We start from the raw sequence: 21,819 nt of genomic DNA on the forward strand, positions 1-21,819 counted from the left end.
TTCTGGGTAACGTTGCAGAGACCAAACACACTTCCCAGTCCTAGGCTAATTCCCAGCATTGTAATGCTGTGCCTGGCACTAGAGTTTGTGCTGAGGCAGCTGGCACCAAGATACGATGTCATTTGCTGTAGCTGAGAAAGTGTCTGGTTAGAATACGCGTGTCCCCAGTATCCTGCTGGTACTGGCTGAAATCAGGTCGGTGGTGGCTGTGCCCCATGTTCACACACAGGATCAAGTGTCCTGAGGGCAGCGCAGGGGGCCTTTTTGTGTGGGTCAGGGCAGCAATCCAGCTCACTTCCCTTGGGTGGTCATGGGCCCTTCCCTCCATTGGAGCAGCCTTGACTGGGAGGGACAGGACATCTCTGCTCCTTTCTTATGATGAAAATAAGTCTGTGCACATGTGCAATCTGACTGTCTGCCCTGGATGGTTAGGCCAGGGCCAGGGGGTCCCAAGAGTCTGTAAGGAGCTTCAGGCCTCATGGCTCAACATAGTCATGTCGGAGGTGTCCTTGTGCCATCTCTAGGGTCTGGGACCCAGTGGACTCTGGACCTGAGGCTGGTGAATGGAGGTGACCGGTGTCAGGGCCGGGTGGAGGTTCTCTACCAAGGCTCCTGGGGGACCGTGTGTGACGACGATTGGGACATGAATGACGCCAATGTGGTGTGCAGGCAGCTGGGCTGTGGCTCGGCCACTTCGGCTCCGGGAAGTGCCCGGTTCGGGCAGGGCTCTGGTCCAATTGTCTTGGACAACCTGCGCTGCTTAGGGCACGAGCCCTACCTGTGGAGCTGCCCGCACCAAGGCTGGAACTCACACAACTGTAACCACGGGGAAGACGCTGGCGTCATTTGCTCAGGTGGGCCTCAGACAAGGTTGGTCTCCCTTTCATGGGGCCATATTGCTCAGCACTAACAAAATTTCCACTCCAATGCTCCTGCCTGAGCCTCATAGACTTGACCCTTGTACTGGAGCTTATTCCAGGGCACTTGGCACTCAGGGGTTAGGTCTTTGGCCTTGGTTCAAAAAAGAGCCTGGGTAGTCCAGGACCCCAGCATTCTCCAGGTAAACCCCACTGGTTGTTGTAGGGGACTATGGCACTGTGTTCTTGCTCAGGGACAAGCTTCCTGAGGTTAGAGAGGGGGAGCCTTTCCCTTCTGCCCCAGTGACACGAGCTCACCTCCCAAGTTGTAGTCCTCTTGCAGTTATGTTCAAGAAGGATTGTTTGTCAGGTGTGGGGGTGGGTGGGAAGCTCTGTCTGTGATGAGTGCAGTGCTTGGGGCTCTCCCAGGATCTGATGCTGAAGAAAGAAACCAAGGGCACAGAGCTCGTCTATGAACCACCCAATACGTGGCAGGGGCAAGGTGAGGTGTGAGAGGGCAGGTGGCCAATGAATGGAATGCTGGCGAGCCAGGAAGGGCCTTGAGGACAGGCAGAGGATACTCTAGAAATTTCTGTAAAGGACCATCGTCAGCACAAGTCAAGGAGGAAGAACTGGTGTCTACGTCAACACATTCGTTAGGGTCATTCTCTGTTCATTCTCTAGGTGTCAACCAAGACTGTGCTGGCCAGTCTCAGGTATGACACTGGCTTTGACCAACAGCAAAGTCAGTCATCGGGCACATTGAGGTAAATGATGCCAGGGTAGACAGGTTTAGGCAGCCAGCAATAGTGTCCACTGTCAGGGCCCATGAGAGGCATCAGCTCGGTGGGTATAATATTTGGGTCATCAACCTTTGAACTGCATGATTCTTGTTCTCACATTTCCCTTCTCTTCCTCACAGCTGCTCAGTCCCAGAGCACATCCTGGCCAGGTGAGTTTCCAGCGACCATGCTCAGATATTGTGTCTTTTCCGCACACCATTGAATCTCGCTCACGCTCTAGGTGAACCACTGCTCTGTGAACCCCGTGTAAGGCACATGCTTTTGCCCTTTATCACTGAGATTCCCAAGAGCATTTCAAAAGTTTCGGTGGGATTTCCAAGACTCCGTGTATTATGCATCCATTTCTGTTCTTACCCAGTTCTTGGTTGCTGTCCAAGGACAGCTGCCAGTGACGGAGAGACAGCCTGCACTTGCATAACAGGTTACATCCAGGCTGATAAATATTTAGTGGGAAAAAGAGACAGTCCTAATCACTGCTGTTCTGTGTGCAGGACGTCCGGCTTCTGTCTCCTCTCCCACCCTCACACCATCGACACCCTGAGATGCACCATGGTTGCATCTGCATCTCAAAGTGGCACGGACAGTGCTCAGGGAAGGTAGAGTGACATGAGTAAGGCCTCTGGACATTTGATTGGCTCCAGGTTTCATCTACATGTCTCTGTCTCTTCCTATCCAAGCTTTAGACTCAGGCCAACCTCTCAGAACTACCAATAACCCCATGACGCAGGGATGGGAAATGGCAAAGCATTTTGTTGAAAGAGAACACAGCAGGCCCAGAGATAAAGGAATCGGTCTGAATTTGAACAAGGCCTTGGACCCTAAAGACCTAGCAGAAAAGCAGACTTGTGCACATTAAGGTAGCCAGTGGCAGGATGCGATTGTCAGGATGTCCCCACAAAATTTTTAAGGGTCAGCACTCGTAATCCCTAACAGAGGGCTTTTTCTTTGTGGTCAGTTCTAGGCACATGGCCATCCACTTCCACGCCTTCAACACCACCAAGCACCGGTACAGGTATATGTGTGTGTCACCCTCACCAGGGCACTGCCTCTCTCTGATTCAAGGCTGAGATGGAACGTGATGGAAAGAGGTTCCACATGGGCCATTCATATCCTTGTCACTGTGGTGGGGCCCACAAAGAGGTAGTCTGTGGGACCAGGGCCTATGTGTGACACAGTTGCATGACGACCTGTGTGTGGTAAGGTTCATGGGCGCTTCCCTCCATGGGAACAGCCTTGAGCTGGTGGGATAGGATGTCTCTGCTCCTTTCCTGTGAAGAGGATGAATCTATCCATGTCTCCAAACCTGACTGTTTGCCCCAGGTGGTTAGGCCTGGAGGGTGTCCCAAGGGTCTGGAATGTGCCTCAGGCCTGGGGGCTCAGCACAGTCCCAGAGGAGGTGTTCTTGTGCTGCCTCTAGGGTTTGGGACTGAAGGGCCTTTGGACCTGAGGCTGGTGAACGGAGGTGACCGGTGCCAGGGCCGGGTGGAAGTTCTCTACCGAGGCTCCTGGGGGACCGTGTGTGACGACGACTGGGACATCAACGACGCCAACGTGGTGTGCAGGCAGCTGGGCTGTGGTGTGGGCACATCTGCTCCAGGAAGTGCCCGGTTCGGGCAGGGCTCAGGGCCCATTCTCCTGGACAACGTGCGCTGCTCAGGGCGTGAGTCCTACCTGTGGAGCTGCCCGCACCAAGGCTGGAACTCACACAACTGTAACCACGGGGAAGACGCTGGCGTCATTTGCTCAGGTGGGCCTCAGACATGGTTGGTCTCCCTTTCATGGGACCATATTGCTCAGCACTAACAAAATTTCCACTCCAATGCTCCTGCCTGAGCCTCATAGACTTGACCCTTGTACTGGAGCTTATTCCAGGGCACTTGGCACTCAGGGGTTAGGTCTTTGGCCTTGGTTCAAAAAAGAGCCTGGGTAGTCCAGGACCCCAGCATTCTCCAGGTAAAGCCCACTGGTTGTTGTAGGGGACTATGGCACTGTGTTCTTGCTCAGGGACAAGCTTCCTGAGGTTAGAGAGGGGAGCCTTTCCCTTCTGCCCCAGTGACACGAGCTCACCTCCCAAGTTGTAGTCCTCTTGCAGTTATGTTCAAGAAGGATTGTTTGTCAGGTGTGGGGGTGGGTGGGAAGCTCTGTCTGTGATGAGTGCAGTGCTTGGGGCTCTCCCAGGATCTGATGCTGAAGAAAGAAACCAAGGGCACAGAGCTCGTCTATGAACCACCCAATACGTGGCAGGGGCAAGGTGAGGTGTGAGAGGGCAGGTGGCCAATGAATGGAATGCTGGCGAGCCAGGAAGGGCCTTGAGGACAGGCAGAGGATACTCTAGAAATTTCTGTAAAGGACCATCGTCAGCACAAGTCAAGGAGGAAGAACTGGTGTCTACGTCAACACATTCGTTAGGGTCATTCTCTGTTCATTCTCTAGGTGTCAACCAAGACTGTGCTGGCCAGTCTCAGGTATGACACTGGCTTTGACCAACAGCAAAGTCAGTCATCGGGCACATTGAGGTAAATGATGCCAGGGTAGACAGGTTTAGGCAGCCAGCAATAGTGTCCACTGTCAGGGCCCATGAGAGGCATCAGCTCGGTGGGTATAATATTTGGGTCATCAACCTTTGAACTGCATGATTCTTGTTCTCACATTTCCCTTCTCTTCCTCACAGCTGCTCAGTCCCAGAGCACATCCTGGCCAGGTGAGTTTCCAGCGACCATGCTCAGATATTGTGTCTTTTCCGCACACCATTGAATCTCGCTCACGCTCTAGGTGAACCACTGCTCTGTGAACCCCGTGTAAGGCACATGCTTTTGCCCTTTATCACTGAGATTCCCAAGAGCATTTCAAAAGTTTCGGTGGGATTTCCAAGACTCCGTGTATTATGCATCCATTTCTGTTCTTACCCAGTTCTTGGTTGCTGTCCAAGGACAGCTGCCAGTGACGGAGAGACAGCCTGCACTTGCATAACAGGTTACATCCAGGCTGATAAATATTTAGTGGGAAAAAGAGACAGTCCTAATCACTGCTGTTCTGTGTGCAGGACGTCCGGCTTCTGTCTCCTCTCCCACCCTCACACCATCGACACCCTGAGATGCACCATGGTTGCATCTGCATCTCAAAGTGGCACGGACAGTGCTCAGGGAAGGTAGAGTGACATGAGTAAGGCCTCTGGACATTTGATTGGCTCCAGGTTTCATCTACATGTCTCTGTCTCTTCCTATCCAAGCTTTAGACTCAGGCCAACCTCTCAGAACTACCAATAACCCCATGACGCAGGGATGGGAAATGGCAAAGCATTTTGTTGAAAGAGAACACAGCAGGCCCAGAGATAAAGGAATCGGTCTGAATTTGAACAAGGCCTTGGACCCTAAAGACCTAGCAGAAAAGCAGACTTGTGCACATTAAGGTAGCCAGTGGCAGGATGCGATTGTCAGGATGTCCCCACAAAATTTTTAAGGGTCAGCACTCGTAATCCCTAACAGAGGGCTTTTTCTTTGTGGTCAGTTCTAGGCACATGGCCATCCACTTCCACGCCTTCAACACCACCAAGCACCGGTACAGGTATATGTGTGTGTCACCCTCACCAGGGCACTGCCTCTCTCTGATTCAAGGCTGAGATGGAACGTGATGGAAAGAGGTTCCACATGGGCCATTCATATCCTTGTCACTGTGGTGGGGCCCACAAAGAGGTAGTCTGTGGGACCAGGGCCTATGTGTGACACAGTTGCATGACGACCTGTGTGTGGTAAGGTTCATGGGCGCTTCCCTCCATGGGAACAGCCTTGAGCTGGTGGGATAGGATGTCTCTGCTCCTTTCCTGTGAAGAGGATGAATCTATCCATGTCTCCAAACCTGACTGTTTGCCCCAGGTGGTTAGGCCTGGAGGGTGTCCCAAGGGTCTGGAATGTGCCTCAGGCCTGGGGGCTCAGCACAGTCCCAGAGGAGGTGTTCTTGTGCTGCCTCTAGGGTTTGGGACTGAAGGGCCTTTGGACCTGAGGCTGGTGAACGGAGGTGACCGGTGCCAGGGCCGGGTGGAAGTTCTCTACCGAGGCTCCTGGGGGACCGTGTGTGACGACGACTGGGACATCAACGACGCCAACGTGGTGTGCAGGCAGCTGGGCTGTGGTGTGGGCACATCTGCTCCAGGAAGTGCCCGGTTCGGGCAGGGCTCAGGGCCCATTCTCCTGGACAACGTGCGCTGCTCAGGGCGTGAGTCCTACCTGTGGAGCTGCCCGCACCAAGGCTGGAACTTGCACAACTGTGGCCACGGGGAAGACGCCGCGGCGTCACCTGCTCAGGTGGGCCTCAGACACGGTTGGTCTCCTTTTCGTTGGGTGCCATATTGCTCAGAAGTAACAAATCCCCCACTCTGGGTCCTCTGCCTGACCCTACATAACTTCCCTGGTACTGGAGTTTATTCCAGGGCACTTGGCACACCAGGGGTATGTCTACCTGCTCAGGTTCAAAAAAGAGCCCGGGTCGTCCAGGACCCCAGCATTCTCCAGGTGTTGCCCGCGGGTTGTTGCAGGGGGCCGAGGCACCGTGTTCTTGCTCAGGGACAAGCTTCCGGAGGTCAGAGCAGGGAGCCTTTTCGTTCTGCCTGGGTATCGCGAGCTCACCTCCCAACCTGGGGTCCCCCTGGGGCAGTTAGGTCTCAGGCAGGGTCGTTTGTCGGGTGCGGGGTGGGTGGGAAGCTCTGTCTGTGATGAGTGCAGTGCTTGGGGCTCTCCCAAGACCTGATGCTGAAGAAAGAGCCCAAGGGCACAGAGTTCCCCTCTGAACCACCCATACCTGTGGCAGGGGGCCGAAGTGAGTTGTGAGAGGGAAAGTGACCAGTGAATGGAATGTCGGCGAGCCAGGCAGGGCCTTGAGCTTGGGGGCGTGATGCACGGGGATATATCAGGAATTGCGTACTAAGGACCATGGTCACCAAACGTCTAGGAGGAAATACTGGCATCTACGTCAGCACATTCGTAAGGGTCATCCTCTGCTCATTCCCTGGGTGTCAGCCCAGGCTGTGCTAGCCTGTTTGGGGCACGACACGACACTTTGACCAAGCAGCAAAGTCAGTCGCTGGCACATTGAGGCAGGCGACGGCAAGGACAGACAGGCTCGGGCAGCCAGCGGCAGTGTCCACAGCGAGGGCCCATGCGAGGCGTCAGCTCGGTGGGTATAGGCTGAGTTTGGGTCATCAACCTTGGAACTGCATGATTCTTGGCCTCACATTTCCCTTCTCTTCCTCACAGCCGCTCAGTCCCAGAGCACGTCCTGGCCAGGTGAGTTTCCAGCGACCTTGCTCAGACATTGTGCTTCTCTTCCTGCACGCCCATGAATCTCCTCCTCCTCTTAGTGACCACTGCCCTGGGAAGCCGCCCTGGCGCACGCTTTTGTCACTCGCATTCCCAACACGCTCTGGAAGGGCACGTGGGATTTCCAAGGCTCTGTGTACTCTTCATCCAATTCCATTCTCCCCCAACACCTGGTTGCTGTCCCAAAGGAGAGCTGCCGATGTTCAGAGGCATGGCCTCGCATGGCTGTTGACGCTGTCATGTCCAGGCTGATGAATATTTATGTGGGATAACGGACAGTCATAACCACTGGGGTCCTACTGTGTGGCACAGCAGATTCCTGTCCTCTCTCCTACCCTCACGACATTAAGTCCACTGAGATTCACCATGGTTGCACTGTGCGTCACTGTGTGGCAGACACAGTGCCCGGCCCCAGTGGACTGATATCGATAATGATTTTGCAAATATAGGGACATTTGACTGGCTCCAGGTCTCATCCGCACGTCCCCAAGTCTTTCAATCCGAGCTTTCGAGTCTCGGCCAACCTCTCAGAACTACCAAAGACCACATGACGCAGGGATGGGAAGTCCAAAGGTTTTGTGGAAGAGAAGAGCATGACAGGCTTAGAGATTAGAGGAATCAGCGATAAACAACCTTCCCCAAACCTACCTGAGCAGGAGTCCTGTGCACATATACAGGTAGCATGAGGCGGGATGCACAGGGGAAGTTTTCATCGTGCCTGCCATAGAAGTTTTAAGGGAGCTGTTTTGGTGATGCCCACCCATGGCCTTTCTCTTTGTTGATACTTCCAGACATGCGGACAACCACTTACACGCCTTCAACACCACCAAGCACCGACTCAGGTACACATGCCATCGCCCTCACCAGAGCACTGCCTTTGCTCCTGATTCAAGGCCGGGACGGAACGTGGTGAAAAGAGGTTCCACGTGGACCATCCATATCCTTGTCACTGTGGGGGGGTCCGCAAAGCAATAGTCTGTGAGACCAGGTTCCACGAGTGACACCGTTGCATGGCGACCTGTGTGTAGTAGGGCAGGCTCCCCGCCCGAAGCTGGGGGAGGTGCCAGTCCCATGGAGACCCGCTCGTCCCTCCAGCATAGGGTAGAGCCCCCCCCCACAGGGCGCCCCAACACCCCCTGGGGCTGTGCCTGGTGTCACCCAGACCACGGGGGAGGTCCAGGTAAATCCAACTCCGGGAGGCCCCGTGGGTCGGGGTGGCTCCCGCTGCCTCCCTGGGGCTGTCTTGGGTGCTCCCGTCCATGGGAGCAGCTTGACCTGGTGGGACAGGACGTCTGCTCCTTCCCAGTGATGAAGATGAATCTGTGAACGTGTCCAAAGTTGACCGTTTGTTCTGGGTGGTTAGGCCTGGAGGGTGTCCCAAGGGTCTGGAATGTGCCTCAGGCCTGGGGGCTCAGCACAGTCCCAGAGGAGGTGTTCTTGTGCTGCCTCTAGGGTTTGGGACTGAAGGGCCTTTGGACCTGAGGCTGGTGAACGGAGGTGACCGGTGCCAGGGCCGGGTGGAAGTTCTCTACCGAGGCTCCTGGGGGACCGTGTGTGACGACGACTGGGACATCAACGACGCCAACGTGGTGTGCAGGCAGCTGGGCTGTGGTGTGGGCACATCTGCTCCAGGAAGTGCCCGGTTCGGGCAGGGCTCAGGGCCCATTCTCCTGGACAACGTGCGCTGCTCAGGGCGTGAGTCCCACCTGTGGAGCTGCCCGCACCAAGGCTGGAACTTGCACAACTGTGGCCACGGGGAGGACGCCGGCGTCACCTGCTCAGGTGGGCCTCAGACACGGTTGGTCTCCTTTTCGTTGGGTGCTATTGCTCAGAAGTAACAAATCCCCCACTCTGGGTCCTCTGCCTGACCCTGTAGCATATTCCCTGGTCCTGGAGTTTGTTCCAGGACACTTGGCACACCAGGGGTATGTCACCTGCTCAGGTTCAAAAAAGAGCCCGGTTCGTCCAGGACTCCAGCATTCTCCAGGTGTTGCCCGCGGGTTGTTGCAGGGGGCTGAGGCACCGTGTTCTTGCTCAGGGTCAAGCCTCCGGAGGGCAGAGCAGGGAGCCTTTTCGTTCTGCCTGGGTATCGCGAGCTCACCTCCAACCTGGGGTCCCCCTGGGGCAGTGGTCTCAGGCAGGGTCGTTTGTTGGGTGCGGGGTGGGTGGGAAGCTCTGTCTGTGATGAGTGCAGTGCTTGGGGCTCTCGCAAGACCTGATGCTGAGGAAAGGGCCCAAGGGCACAGAGTTCCCCTCTGAACCACCCAACCTGTGGCAGGGGGCCGAATGAGTTGTGGGAGGGAAAGTGACCAGTGAATGGAATGTCGGCGAGCCAGGCAGGGCCTTGAGCTTGGGGGCGTGATGCACGGGGAAATTTCAGGAATTGCTACTAAGGACCATGGTCACCAAACCTCTAGGTGGAAATATTGGCATCTACCTCAGCCCGTTCGTAAGGGTCATCCTCTGCTCACTCCCTGGGTGTCAGCCCAGGCTGTGCTAGCCTGTTTGGGGCACGACAGACACTTTGCAAGCAGCAAAGTCAGTCGCTGGCACAGTGAGGCAGGCGACGGCAAGGACAGAGAGGCTCGGGCAGCCAGCGGCAGTGTCCACAGCGAGGGCCCGTGCGAGGCGTCAGCTCGGTGGGTATAGGCTGAGTGAGGGTCATCTACCTTGGGACTGCGTGATTCTGGCCTCACACTTCCCTTCTCTTCCTCACAGCCGCTCAGTCCCAGACCACGTCCTGGCCAGGTGAGTCTCCAGCGACCTTGCTCAGGCAGTGCTTCTCTTCCTGCACGCCCATGCCTCTCCTCCTCCTCTTAGTGACCACTGCCCTGGGAAGCCGCCCTGGCGCACGCGTCACTCGCATTCCCAACACGCTCTGGAAGGGCACGTGGGGTTTCCAAGGCTCTGTGTACTCTTCATCCAATTCCATTCTCCCCCAACACCTGGTTGCTGTCCCAAAAGAGAGCTGCCGATGTTCAGAGGCATGGCCTCAGGTGGCATGGCTGTTGACGCTGTCATGTCCAGGCTGATGAATTTATGTGGGATAACGGACATTCATAACCACTGGGGTCCTACTGGTGGCACAGCAGATTCCTGTCCTCTCTCCTACCCTCACGACATTAAGTCCACGAGATTCAGCATGGTCACTGTGCGTCACTGTGTGGCAGACACAGTGCCCGGCCCCAGTGGACTGATATACGATAATGATTTTGCAAATATAGGGACATTTGACTGGCTCCAGGTCTCATCCGCACGTCCCCAAGTCTTTCAATCCGAGCTTTCGAGTCTCGTCAACCTCTCAAAACTACCAAAGAGCACGTGACTCAGGGATGGGAAGTCCAAAGGTTTAGTGGGGAGAAGAGCATGACAGGCTTAGAGATTAGAGGAATCAGCGTAAACCCCCAAACCTACCTGAGCAGGAGTCCTGTGATATACAGGTAGCATGAGGCGGGATGCACAGGGGAAGTTTTCATCGTGCCTGCCATAGAAGTTTTAAGGAGCTGTTTTGGTGATGCCCACCCATGGCCTTTCTCTTTGTTGATACTTCCAGACATGCGGACAACCCCTTACATGCCTTCAACACCACCAAGCACTGACTCAGGTACACATGCCATCGCCCTCACCAGAGCACTGCCTTTGCTCCTGATTCAAGGCCGGGACGGAACGTGGTGAAAAGAGGCTCCACGTGTACCATCCATATCCTTGTCACTGTGGGGGGGTCCGCAAAGCAATAGTCTGTGAGACCAGGTTCCACGAGTGACACCGTTGCATGGCGACCTGTGTGTAGTGAGGCCATGGGCAGGGGCTCAGCAGAGACCGTCCGTGGCCGAGCGTGAAGGCTGGGGGAGGTGCCAGTCCCATGGAGACCCGTCTGCAGGCTCAGGCCTCCTGCAGCTGTCCCGAGACGAGGGGGTGAGAGTGCCCGCGCCCCTCCTGACAGGGCGACGTCCCAACACCCCCTGGGGCTGTGCCTGGTGTCACCCAGGACCACGGGGGAGCCAGCGGGTGCCGACCAGGTGGAATATCCTGGAGCAGTGGAGCTCTGCTTCGGGAGGCCCCGTGTGGGTCGGGGTGGCAGTCCCGCTGACCTCCCTGGGGCTGTCATGGGTGCTCCCGTCCATGGGAGCAGCTTGACCTGGTGGGACAGGACGTCTGCTCCTTCCCAGTGATGAAGATGAATCTGTGAACGTGTCCAAAGTTGACCGTTTGTTCTGGGTGGTTAGGCCTGGAGGGTGTCCCAAGGGTCTGGAATGTGCCTCAGGCCTGGGGGCTCAGCACAGTCACAGAGGAGGTGTTCTTGTGCTGCCTCTAGGGTTTGGGACTGAAGGGCCTTTGGACCTGAGGCTGGTGAACGGAGGTGACCGGTGCCAGGGCCGGGTGGAAGTTCTCTACCGAGGCTCCTGGGGGACCGTGTGTGACGACGACTGGGACATCAACGACGCCAACGTGGTGTGCAGGCAGCTGGGCTGTGGCTGGGCCACATCAGCTCCGTTAGGTGCCTGGTTCGGCCAGGGCTCAGGGCCAATAGTCTTGGATGACGTGCGCTGCTCAGGGCGTGAGTCCTACCTGTGGCACTGCCCGCACCGAGGCTGGAACTCGCACAACTGTGGCCACGGGGAGGACGCCGGCGTCATCTGCTCAGGTGGGCCTCAGACACGGTTGGTCTCCCTTTCATGGGGCCTTATTGCCCCGATCTAACAAAACTCACGACTCCCACTGTAGCACTCCTGCCCGAGTCCCATAACCCTGTCCCTGGTTCTGGAGTTTATTCAAGGGCACTCGGCACTCAGGACTGTGTCATCTGCTCTAACTCAAAAAGAGCCTGGGTAGTCTGGGACCCCAGCATTTTCCAACTGTTGTCTGCACGTTTTAGGAGAGGACTGTAGCACTGTGTTCTTGCTCAGAGTCAAGCTTTCTTGGAGGTAAGAAGGGAGCCTTTCCCTTCTGCTTGGGTATCATGAGCTTACCTCCCACCTCAGGTTCCTTCTGGGGCAGTGCTCTCAGGAAGGGTTGTTTGTTGGGTGTGGGGGTGAGTAGGAAGCTCCATCTGTGATGAGTGCTGTGCTTGGGGCTCTTTCACAACATGATGCTGAGGAAAGGACTGAAAGTCACAGAGCTCCTCTGTGCCTCTCAAGACACATGGCAGGTTGCAGGGTGAGGTGTGAGACGGCTGGTGGCTGGTGAATGGAAGAGTAGCGAGCAAGGCAGGGCTTTGGGGATGGTCGCACAATACTCAAGGAAACTCTGTAAATTACTATAAAGGACCATGGCCACCACACCTCGAGCTGGATAAATTGGCTTCTACATCAACCCATTTGTTAGGGTCATCCTCTACTCATTCCCTGGGTGTCAGCCAAGGCTGTGTTGGCCTGTCTTGGGCACGACACTGGCTTTAACAAAGAGCAATGTCAGTCGTCAGTACGGTGAGGCAGGTGTTGGCAATGGCAGAGAGGCTCGGGCAGCCAGCGGTAGTGTCCACAGTGAGGGCCCCTGCCAAGCATCAGCTCTGTGGGTGTAGGCTGGGAGTCTTCAACCATGGAACTGCAGGATTCTTATCTCATGTTTTCCTTCTGTTCCTTACAGCTGCTCAGAATGATGGGACATCCTGGCCAGGTGAGTCTCCAGCGACCTTGCTCAGGTAGTGCTTCTCTTTCTGCACGCCCATGCCTCTCCTCCTTCTCTTAGTGGACCACTGCCCTGTGAACCGTACATGCTCAGTGCTCTCTGCCTTCCATCACTGAGATTTCCAACAGTGCTTTGGAAGTGTATATTGGATTTCCAAGGTCCATGTATTATTCGTACCTTTGTGTTTGCCCCCAATACCTGATTGTTGCCCCAAAGGATAGCTGTTAATGTTCAGAGACATGGGCTCCATGGCATTAATGGTGATTATATCACGCCCAGGCTGATGAATTTATGTGGGATAATGGGCATTCATAACCACTGGGGTCCTGTTGGTGGCACACCAGGCTTCTGTTGTCTCTCCTATCCTCACACTTTCACTACACGGAAATTCACCCTGGTCAGCGCCATCTGCAAGGGGCAGAGACATTATCTAGTAGTTTGTAGAGTAGTGTGTGGTTATTACACTCTGGATACAAGGATTTGTGACTGGCTCTGTATTGAAACATCACACCAGTGATCTTTCTATCAAGGTTCAGAGTCTGGTCAACCTCTTAGAACTGCCAATGCACATATAAATCAGTGATGGGAGGCGGCGAAGGATTTTAGTGGAAAAGAGACTATAACAGGTTCAGAGATTTAGGGGATCCTTTGATCCTCCAACAGGGTCTTCAACTTCAAAGACCCAGCTCAGCTCTAAGCTTGGGCACACAGAATGACCATGTGGTAGGATGCACCTGTGGATTTTTCCTGATGCTTGCCATAAAATGTTTAAAGGACTCTCTTCAGTGTTTTCTAACTATGTCCTTTCTCTTATTGTCACTTCCAGATACATGGTTGAGCACATCTACCCTTGCAACACCACCACCAGCAGAGACAGGTAAATATTCCTATCACCCTCCCAGGGGTTCTCTCTGCTTCTGAATGAAGTCTGTGGTGGAACGTGATAGAAAGAGGCTCCAGTTGTGCCACCTTTACCCTTGTCCCTCTGGTGGGGCCAGCCATGCATGTCCTCCTCACTGTAGAAGAACCACTGCTCTGGGAACCTGCTACTGGGAACATGCTCAGTTCGCCCTCCGTCACTGAGATTCCCACCAGTGTTTCTTCAGTATGCACGGCATCCACAAGACCGCATTTGTTCATCATCCATCCATCCGAGTTCTCATCCAATACTCTGTTGCTGCCCCCCAAACTACGTGCCCATGGTCAGACAGATGACCTTTGGCTGTACAAACTTTGCACTAATAGATTCAGGATGCTGGATTTTTGAGGGATAAAGGACATTCTTAACCACTGGAATTCTTTTGGTGGGACCTCAGACTTCTGGTTGCGCTCCTACCATCACACCTTCAACACCCTGAGATTCAGCATGGCCACATCTGTATCTCTGAGTGGCAGAGACAGTGCCCAGGGATGGTGGAGTGATGTGTGATAATGATTTTTCTGGGTACAAGGACATTCGATTGGCTCCAGGTTTCACCCCCATGTCCTTGACCCTTTCTGTCCAAGCTTTAGGGTCTGGTTAAACTCTCCGAACTACCAGTGAGCACATGACTCAGGGATGGGAGATGGCCACAGTTTTTTGGTTTGAAGAGGACACAGCAGTCTTAGAGATTTAGAGGGACCCATCTGATGAACAGCAGGGCCTTGTCCCCAAAGGCCTAAGTGAACAGGAGGCTTGTGCACTCACAAGTAGCAAGAGGTGGGATGCACATGTTGAATCATCATTTACCACCACAAAATTTTTAAAGGACCTGTTTTTGGTGATGCCTAACTGTGGCCTTTCTTTTTGTTGTACTTCTAGACACATGGTCACCTGCTTACACACGTTCAACAGCAGCAAACACAGAACCAGGTACATATTCCTTTCACCCTCCAGGGGCTCTGTCTCTGCGTCTGATTCAGGGCTGGAACAGAACATGATGGAAGGGGGCTCCAGGTGTGCCATCCTTACCCTTGTCCCTGTGAAGACACCCATGAGGGTTCTCTGCATTATAGTCTTAGGCTCAGAAGACTGTCTGTCAACCATCCACCTGAGTTCTATCCAACATTTGATTCCTGCTCCCAAATAGAGCTGCTCATGGTCAGAGAAGCAGCTTCCGTTTTCAACAGCTTCCCACCTACTCTATTCAGTCTGATGAGATTTTTGAGGGATGCAGGCCATTCATAGCCACTGGGGTTCGGTCTTTTGGACATTAGACTTCTGCTTTCTACCCTCACACACTCACCACAGTGAGATTCAGCACGGTCACAGCTGCATCTGCAATTGGCAGAGGTAGCGCCCAGGAGATGGTAATGCGTTATTATGACTTTCTGGGTACAAGGACATTTGATTGGCTCTCCGTTGAATCACCATGCCTCTGAGCCTTTCTGCTCAAGCTTCATTGTCTGGCCATCCTCTCAGAACTACCAGTGAGCACGTGACTCAGGGATGGGAAATGGCACAGGTTTTTAGTGGAGAAGAGACCATGACAGGTTTAGAGGTTTGGGGGGAACAGTCAAATCTCCTACAGGGCCTTTGATCCCAAAGACCTTGCTGAACACAAAGCTTGTGCACACAGAAGGACCATGTGGCAGGGCGCCCATGTGGAGTTGTCCCGATGCTTGTTACAAAATTTTTGAAGGACTTTCTTCAGTGTTTCCTAACTATGACCTTTCACTTTATTGTCACCTCTAGACACACTGTGGACCACAACGACACTTGCAACACCACCACCAGCAGAGACAGGTAAATATTCCTATCACCCTCCCAGGGGTTCTCTCTGCTTCTGAATGAAGTCTGTGGTGGAACGTGATAGAAAGAGGCTCCAGTTGTGCCACCTTTACCCTTGTCCCTCTGGTGGGGCCAGCCATGCATGTCCTCCTCACTGTAGAAGAACCACTGCTCTGGGAACCTGCTACTGGGAACATGCTCAGTTCGCCCTCCGTCACTGAGATTCCCACCAGTGTTTCTTCAGTATGCACGGCAACCACAAGACCGCATTTGTTCATCATCCATCCGAGTTCTCATCCAATACTCTGTTGCTGCCCCCCAAACTACGTGCCCATGGTCAGACAGATGACCTTTGGCTGTACAAACTTTGCACTAATAGATTCAGGATGCTGGATTTTTGAGGGATAAAGGACATTCTTAACCACTGGAATTCTTTTGGTGGGACATCAGACTTCTGGTTGCGCTCCTACCATCACACCTTCAACACCCTGAGATTCAGCATGGCCACATCTGTATCTCTGAGTGGCAGAGACAGTGCCCAGGGGATGGTAGAGTGATGTGTGATAATGATTTTCTGGATATGAGGACATTTGACTCGTTCCACGTTTCATCCCCATGTCCCTGACTCTTTTGTGCCAAGGTTTAGAGTCTGGTCCCCATGAGAACTACCATTGAGCATGTGACTCAGCAATGGAAGGTGGGAAAGGTTTTTAATTTCAACACGACAGACTTATAAGATTTAAAGGGACCAGTCTGATCCACAACAGTGCCTTGGCCCCTAACACCTAGCTGAACAGGGGGCTTGTGCACTCACGGGTACCAAGTGGCAGGACGCACATGTGGAATCGTCATGATGCCCCTACATCAAAATTTTTAAGGGACTTGTGTCCAGCCAATTAATGTGGGTTTCGGGCAGCCAGAAGAAAATACACAGAGTCATCCGGTTGTCTGATGTGTCTTTATTCCTGGGTGGGGCAATCCACTCATGCAGGTGGAAAGTTCTGACTCTCTTATATACAACTGTACACAAAGCTGGTGGGGTGTCAATATCTGACCTTCTGGTTATATAATAGAGCTTAATTTGCACATGCGGGCCCTTACTCAACGTTATATGAACTCTGCGGAGTCATAGTTCTCCGGACATCCGGGTGAGGGAGTCTGACTGATTCCATTATCCCTACAACCTGTTTGTTGATGCCTAACTATGGCCTTTCTCTTTCTTGTACTTCTAGACACATGGTCAACCACTTATACACGTTCAACAGAAGGAAACACAGAATCAGGTACATATTCCTATCACCCTCCAGAGGCTCTGTCTCTGCGTCTGATTCAGGGCTGGGATGGAACATGATGGAAGGGGGCTCCAGGTGTGCGGTCCTTACCCTTGTCCCTATGGTAGGGCCACTCATGTGGGTCCTCCCCATTGAAGTCTTGGGCTCACAAGACTGTCTGTCCAACATCCACCTGAGTCCCCATCCAATACTTGATTGCTGCCCCCAAAGAGAGCTGCTCTTGTTCAGAGAAGTTGCCTCTGGTTCCAAGAACTTCCCATGTACTACATCCTTGCTGATGAGATTTTTGAGGGATAAAGGACATTCTTAACCACTGGAGTTCTGTTGTTTGGACATTAGACTTCTGCCTTCTACCCTCGCACCTTCAACATGCTGAGATTCAGCATGGTCCTCCAAGCTGCTTCTCTAAGTGGCCAAAACAGTGCCCAGGGGATGGGGGCACAATATGTGATCAAGATTTTCTGGGTTACATGGACATGTAATTGTCTCCAGGTTGAATCTGTATGCCCCTGCCTTTCTTTTTTTAAATTTTTATTTATTCATTTTTTAGTTATATAAAATATATTTGGTTGTATTTTATTTTAGTTATATATATAAAAATATTTAAATATTTTATACTTTATTAATTATACTATTATTGTTTTCCTGATTTTTTCCCCATTTGCCCTTCAGCCAGTGCCCCTTACTCCCTTAGGCAATCACCTCACCATTGTTCTTGTCCATGGGTCACGTGTACAAGTTCTTGGCTACTCCATTTCCTACACTGTACTTTACATCCCTGTGGCTAGTCTGTAACTACTTATTTGTACTTCTTAATCCCCTACTTCTTCATCCTTCTCCCCCTCCCCCTTCCCATTTAGGCAAACATCTGGTAACTAACTTCTTTTCTGTTGCTGCTTTTAAGAGTCTCTCTTTATCTTTAAACTTTGGCCTTTTAATTATGATGTGTTGGAGTGGTCGTCTTTGTATCCATCATAATTGGGACTCTCTATGCTTCCTGGACTTGCATGTCTATTTCCGTCACCAAATTAGGGAAGTTTTCTTTCATTATTTTTTCAAATAGATTTCCAGTTTCTTGCTCTTTCTCTTTTCCTCCTGGAAACCCTATGATGTGAATGTTTGACCTCTTGAAGTTGTTCCAGAGGCCGTTTATACTATCTTCATTTTTTTTGGGGGGGGGGATTCTTTTTTCTTCTTACTGTTCTGTATGGTTGTTTTTTACTTCCTTATGTTCCAAATCACTGATTTGATTCTTGGCTTCATCCACTCTACTGTTGTGTCCCTGTACATTGTTCTTTATTTCATTTAGTGTAACCTTCATTTCTGACTGGGACCTTTTTATACTGCTGAGGTCCTCACTAAGTTCCTTGAGCATCCTTATAAACAGTGTTTTGAACTCTGCATTAATAGATTGCCTATCTGCATTTCATTTAGCTCTTTTGGTAGAGTTTCAATCCATTCTTTCATTTGGGCCATGTTTCTTCATCTCCTTGTTTTGGCAGCCTCCCTGTGTTTGTTTCTATGTTTTAGATAAAGCTGCTTCAATCCTGTGTCTTGTTAGTGTGGACTACTGTAGTAGGTGTCCTATAGGGTCCAGTGGCACAGCCTCCCTTGTCACCCGAGCTGGGTACTCGAGGTGTACCCTTTGTGTGGGCTGAGTACACCCTCCTCTTGAGGTTGAGCCTTGGTTGCTGTTGACAGATTGATGGGAGGGATTTATCTAGGCCAGTCAGCTGCAAGGACTGGCTATGGCCACTGACCACCAACCTCCGCCATCTGTGGAGGATCAGCTGTGCAGCGGCAGGGTGGTGGTGCTCCGATGTGGTCTGTAGCTGTCCATTGGATGCGCTAGCTGTGAGGTTTCCCAGGTGATGCAGGCCAAGGCCAGCCCCAACCTGTGTTTTTCCTGGGGCCACCCTGCCTGAGCTGTAAAGCTATCTGAGATGGCTGCTATTTGTGCTGGGCTTAGAGATTCTCAGGCAAAACCAAGCTGTGACTCGAATCTGGCCGTCCCTAGCGCTCACTGAAGCCAGCTAGCTGTTGCTTGTTTGATAGGATTTAGGAGCCAAGACCAGCCACTATTATGGAAAAGCAGCTTGGGTGGGTTAGAACCTCTGGGGACCTTCAAGGCAGGTCAAACAGTGTTAGCCAGGTTGATGGAGTCTCAGATATGGCACCAACTTACCAGCTCTGTGGGGGGAGGGTTTATGTGGGGGGAGGGGGAGGGACAATGGTCTCTGCTGGTCTTGGTGCCAGACACTTCAATTTCTCCCTGGATACCACTGGTGCTTTTCAAGCTGCTACCTTGGTGCTGGAGCTCAGGGAGAGTTAGTCTGAGTAGGTGAATGTGTGTGTGGGTTCTTTAAGAGGAACTGCTTGGGGCTCCAGAAGTTTCTTCCATCAACTCTGCTGGGTTTTTAGCCAGAAGTTGTGGGGACTTACCTTTCTGGCACTGGAATCCTGTACTGAGGGGTCTAATGTGAGTCTGGGACTCCTCACTCTGGAGATATCCCACCCAAATTTTTATCTATGTGGGGGTGGGACTGGCCCATTTTGCATCTGTGTCCCTCCTACCAGTCTAGGTGGATGCCGTTTCCTTAATTCCATAGCTGTCAGGCTTCCATTCAGCTCATTTTCTGACATTCCTGAGTGATGGTTGTTCTATATTTTACCTGTAATTTTGATGTGGTTGTGCGAAGAGGCGAGCCATGTCTGTCTATGCCTCCATCTCACTGGAAGCCCCTGACTTTTTCTAAGCAGGCATCAGACTATGGTCAGTCTCTCAGAACTACCACTGAACACACGAATCAAGAATGGGAAATGGAAAAGGTTTCAGTGGAGAAGAGGACATGGCAGGCTTAGAGATGAGAGGATCAATCTGATCTCTCACTACTCGCTCAACCCCCGAAACCTATCAGGCCAGGAGTTATCTCACACACTGGGAGGACGAGGTGGGACACACAGGAGAAATTGTCACCATGTCCTTCACAGAAGGTTTAAGGACCTGTTTCGGTGATGCCTACCTATGGCCTTTCTCTTTGTTGTTACTTCCAGACACATGGACAACCACTTCCATGCCTTCAACACCACCAAGCACAGACTCAGGTATATATTTTGCTCACCGTCCCCGGGGCACTGTCTCTGGTTCTGATTCAAGGCTGGGATGGAATGTGGTGAAAAGAGGCTCCATGTGTGCCATTCATATCCTTGTCACTGTGGTGGGGCTCACGAAGAAATAGTCTATGAGACCAGGTCCTATATGGGGCATAGTTGCATGGAGACCTGTGTGTAGTGAGGCCCTGGGCAGGGGCTTAGCACAGACCGTCCATGGCTGAGTGTGAAGACTGGGGGAGGTGCCAGTCCCATGGAGACCCGTCTGCAGGCTCAGGCCTCCTGCCACAGCACGGAGAAGAGGGGGTGAGAGTGCCCTGGCCCCTCCAGTCAGGCAGACGTCCCATCACCTCCTCAGGCTGTGCCTGATGTCACCGAAGACCACGGGGGAGCCAGTGGGTGCTGACCAGGGGGAATGGCCCCAGAGCAATGGAGCCCTGCCCTGGGAGGCTCTGTGTGTGGCTGTTATGGCAGTCCCCCTCCCCTCCCGGGAGTCCTGCTCCCCTCCATGGGAGCAACCTTGACCTGGCGAGACAGAACATCTCTGCCCCTTTCCTGTGATGAAGACAAATCTGTGCATGTGTCTAAAGCTGACTGTTTGTCCTGGGTGGTTAGGCCAGGAGGGTGTCCTAAGGTCTGGAACATACCTCAGGCCTGGTGGCTCAACACAGTCACAGAGGAGGTGTTTTCGTGTGGTCTCTAGGGTTTGGGACCGAAAGGCCTTTGGCCCTAGGCTGGTGAATGGAGGTGACCGGTGTCAGGGCCGGGTGGAAGTTCTCTACCGAGGCACCTGGGGGACCGTGTGTGACGGCAATTGGGACATCAACGACACCAACGTGGTGTGCGGGCAGCTGGGCTGTGGCGGGGCCAGGTCAGCTCCGGGAAGTGCCCGGTTTGGGCAGGGCTCAGGGCCCATTCTCCTGGACGACACGCGCTGTTCAGGGCATGAGTCCTACCTGTGGAGCCACCCACACCGAGGCTGGAACTCGCACAACTGTGGCCACGGGAACTGCTTAATTCTGGCCTCACATTTCCCTTCTCTTCCTCACAGCCGCTCAGTCCCAGACCACATCCTGGCCAGGTGAGTCTCCAGCGACCTTGCTCAGGCAGTGCTTCTCTTCCTGCACGCCCATGCCTCTCCTCCTCCTCTTAGTGACCACTGCCCTGGGAAGCCGCCCTGGCGCACGTGTTCTCTGCCGTCCATCACTCGCATTCCCAACATGCTCTGAAAGGACATGTGGGATTTCCAAGGCTCTGTGTACTATTAATTCATCTGTATCCTCCCCCAACACCTGGTTGCTGTCCCAAAAGAGAGCTGCCGATGTTCAGAGGCATGGCCTCAGGTGGCATGGCTGTTGACGGTGTCATGTCCAGGCTGATGAATTTATATTCGATAACGGACATTCATAACCACTGGGGTCCTACTGGTGGCACAGCAGATTCCTGTCCTCTCTCCTACCCTCACATTAAGTCCACGAGATTCAGCATGGTCACTGTGCGTCACTGTGTGGCAGACACAGTGCCCGGCAGATGGTAGAGAAATGTGTGACTGAGTTTCCAGGTACAAGGACTTGTGATTGGCTCCAGATTAAATCATCACTCCAGTGGTCTTTCTACGCAGGCTTTAGAGTTCGGTTGACCTCTCAGAACTGCCAATAAGCATGTGATCAGGGATGGGGGGTGGCAAAGGTTTTTTGGTTAGGAAAAGAACACAGCAGACTTAGAGATTTAGAGGGATCAGTCTGATCTCCAACAGGGCTTGGGGCCCCAAGACCTTGCTCAACAGGGGGTTTGTGCACACACAGGTAGCAAGAGGCAGGATGCACAGGTGAAATTGTCATCATGCCCGCCACCAAGTTTTAAAGGACCTGTTTCAGTGATACCTACCTATGGCCTTTCTCTTTGTTCTCACTTCCAGACACACCTTGGAGCACAGTTATAGCTGAAGGAACACAAACAACAGAACTAGGTAAGTGTTCCTATCATCCTCCCAAGGGCTCTGTCTCTGCTTCTGATTCAAGGCTGGGATGGAACTTGAGGGAAAGAGGTTCCATGTGGGCCATTCACATCCTTGTCGATCCCTGTGGTGGGGCTGGCAAAGAAATA

The 21,819-nt window shown here is 52.8% G+C and overlaps 1 protein-coding gene across 1 annotated transcript in view; it reads left to right on the plus strand.

Annotated features, from left to right (window-relative positions):
- DMBT1 (deleted in malignant brain tumors 1) overlaps positions 1-21,819 on the plus strand; it is a 138,216-nt gene that overhangs the window by 15,596 nt on the left and 100,801 nt on the right. The window contains 12 exon segments of the mRNA XM_054581236.1: positions 525-854; positions 3,078-3,407; positions 5,174-5,224; positions 5,630-5,943; positions 5,946-5,961; positions 6,910-6,939; positions 7,764-7,814; positions 8,425-8,754; positions 9,691-9,720; positions 11,288-11,617; positions 12,559-12,588; positions 19,657-19,707. Coding sequence (XP_054437211.1) covers positions 525-854; positions 3,078-3,407; positions 5,174-5,224; positions 5,630-5,943; positions 5,946-5,961; positions 6,910-6,939; positions 7,764-7,814; positions 8,425-8,754; positions 9,691-9,720; positions 11,288-11,617; positions 12,559-12,588; positions 19,657-19,707 — 1,893 coding nt within the window.

This window comes from Pteronotus mesoamericanus, unplaced genomic scaffold (genome assembly GCF_021234165.1).
Source record: "Pteronotus mesoamericanus isolate MK-2021 breed Mesoamerican mustached bat unplaced genomic scaffold, CSHL_Meso_final contig_657, whole genome shotgun sequence".
NCBI classification, from domain to species: domain Eukaryota; kingdom Metazoa; phylum Chordata; class Mammalia; order Chiroptera; family Mormoopidae; genus Pteronotus; species Pteronotus mesoamericanus.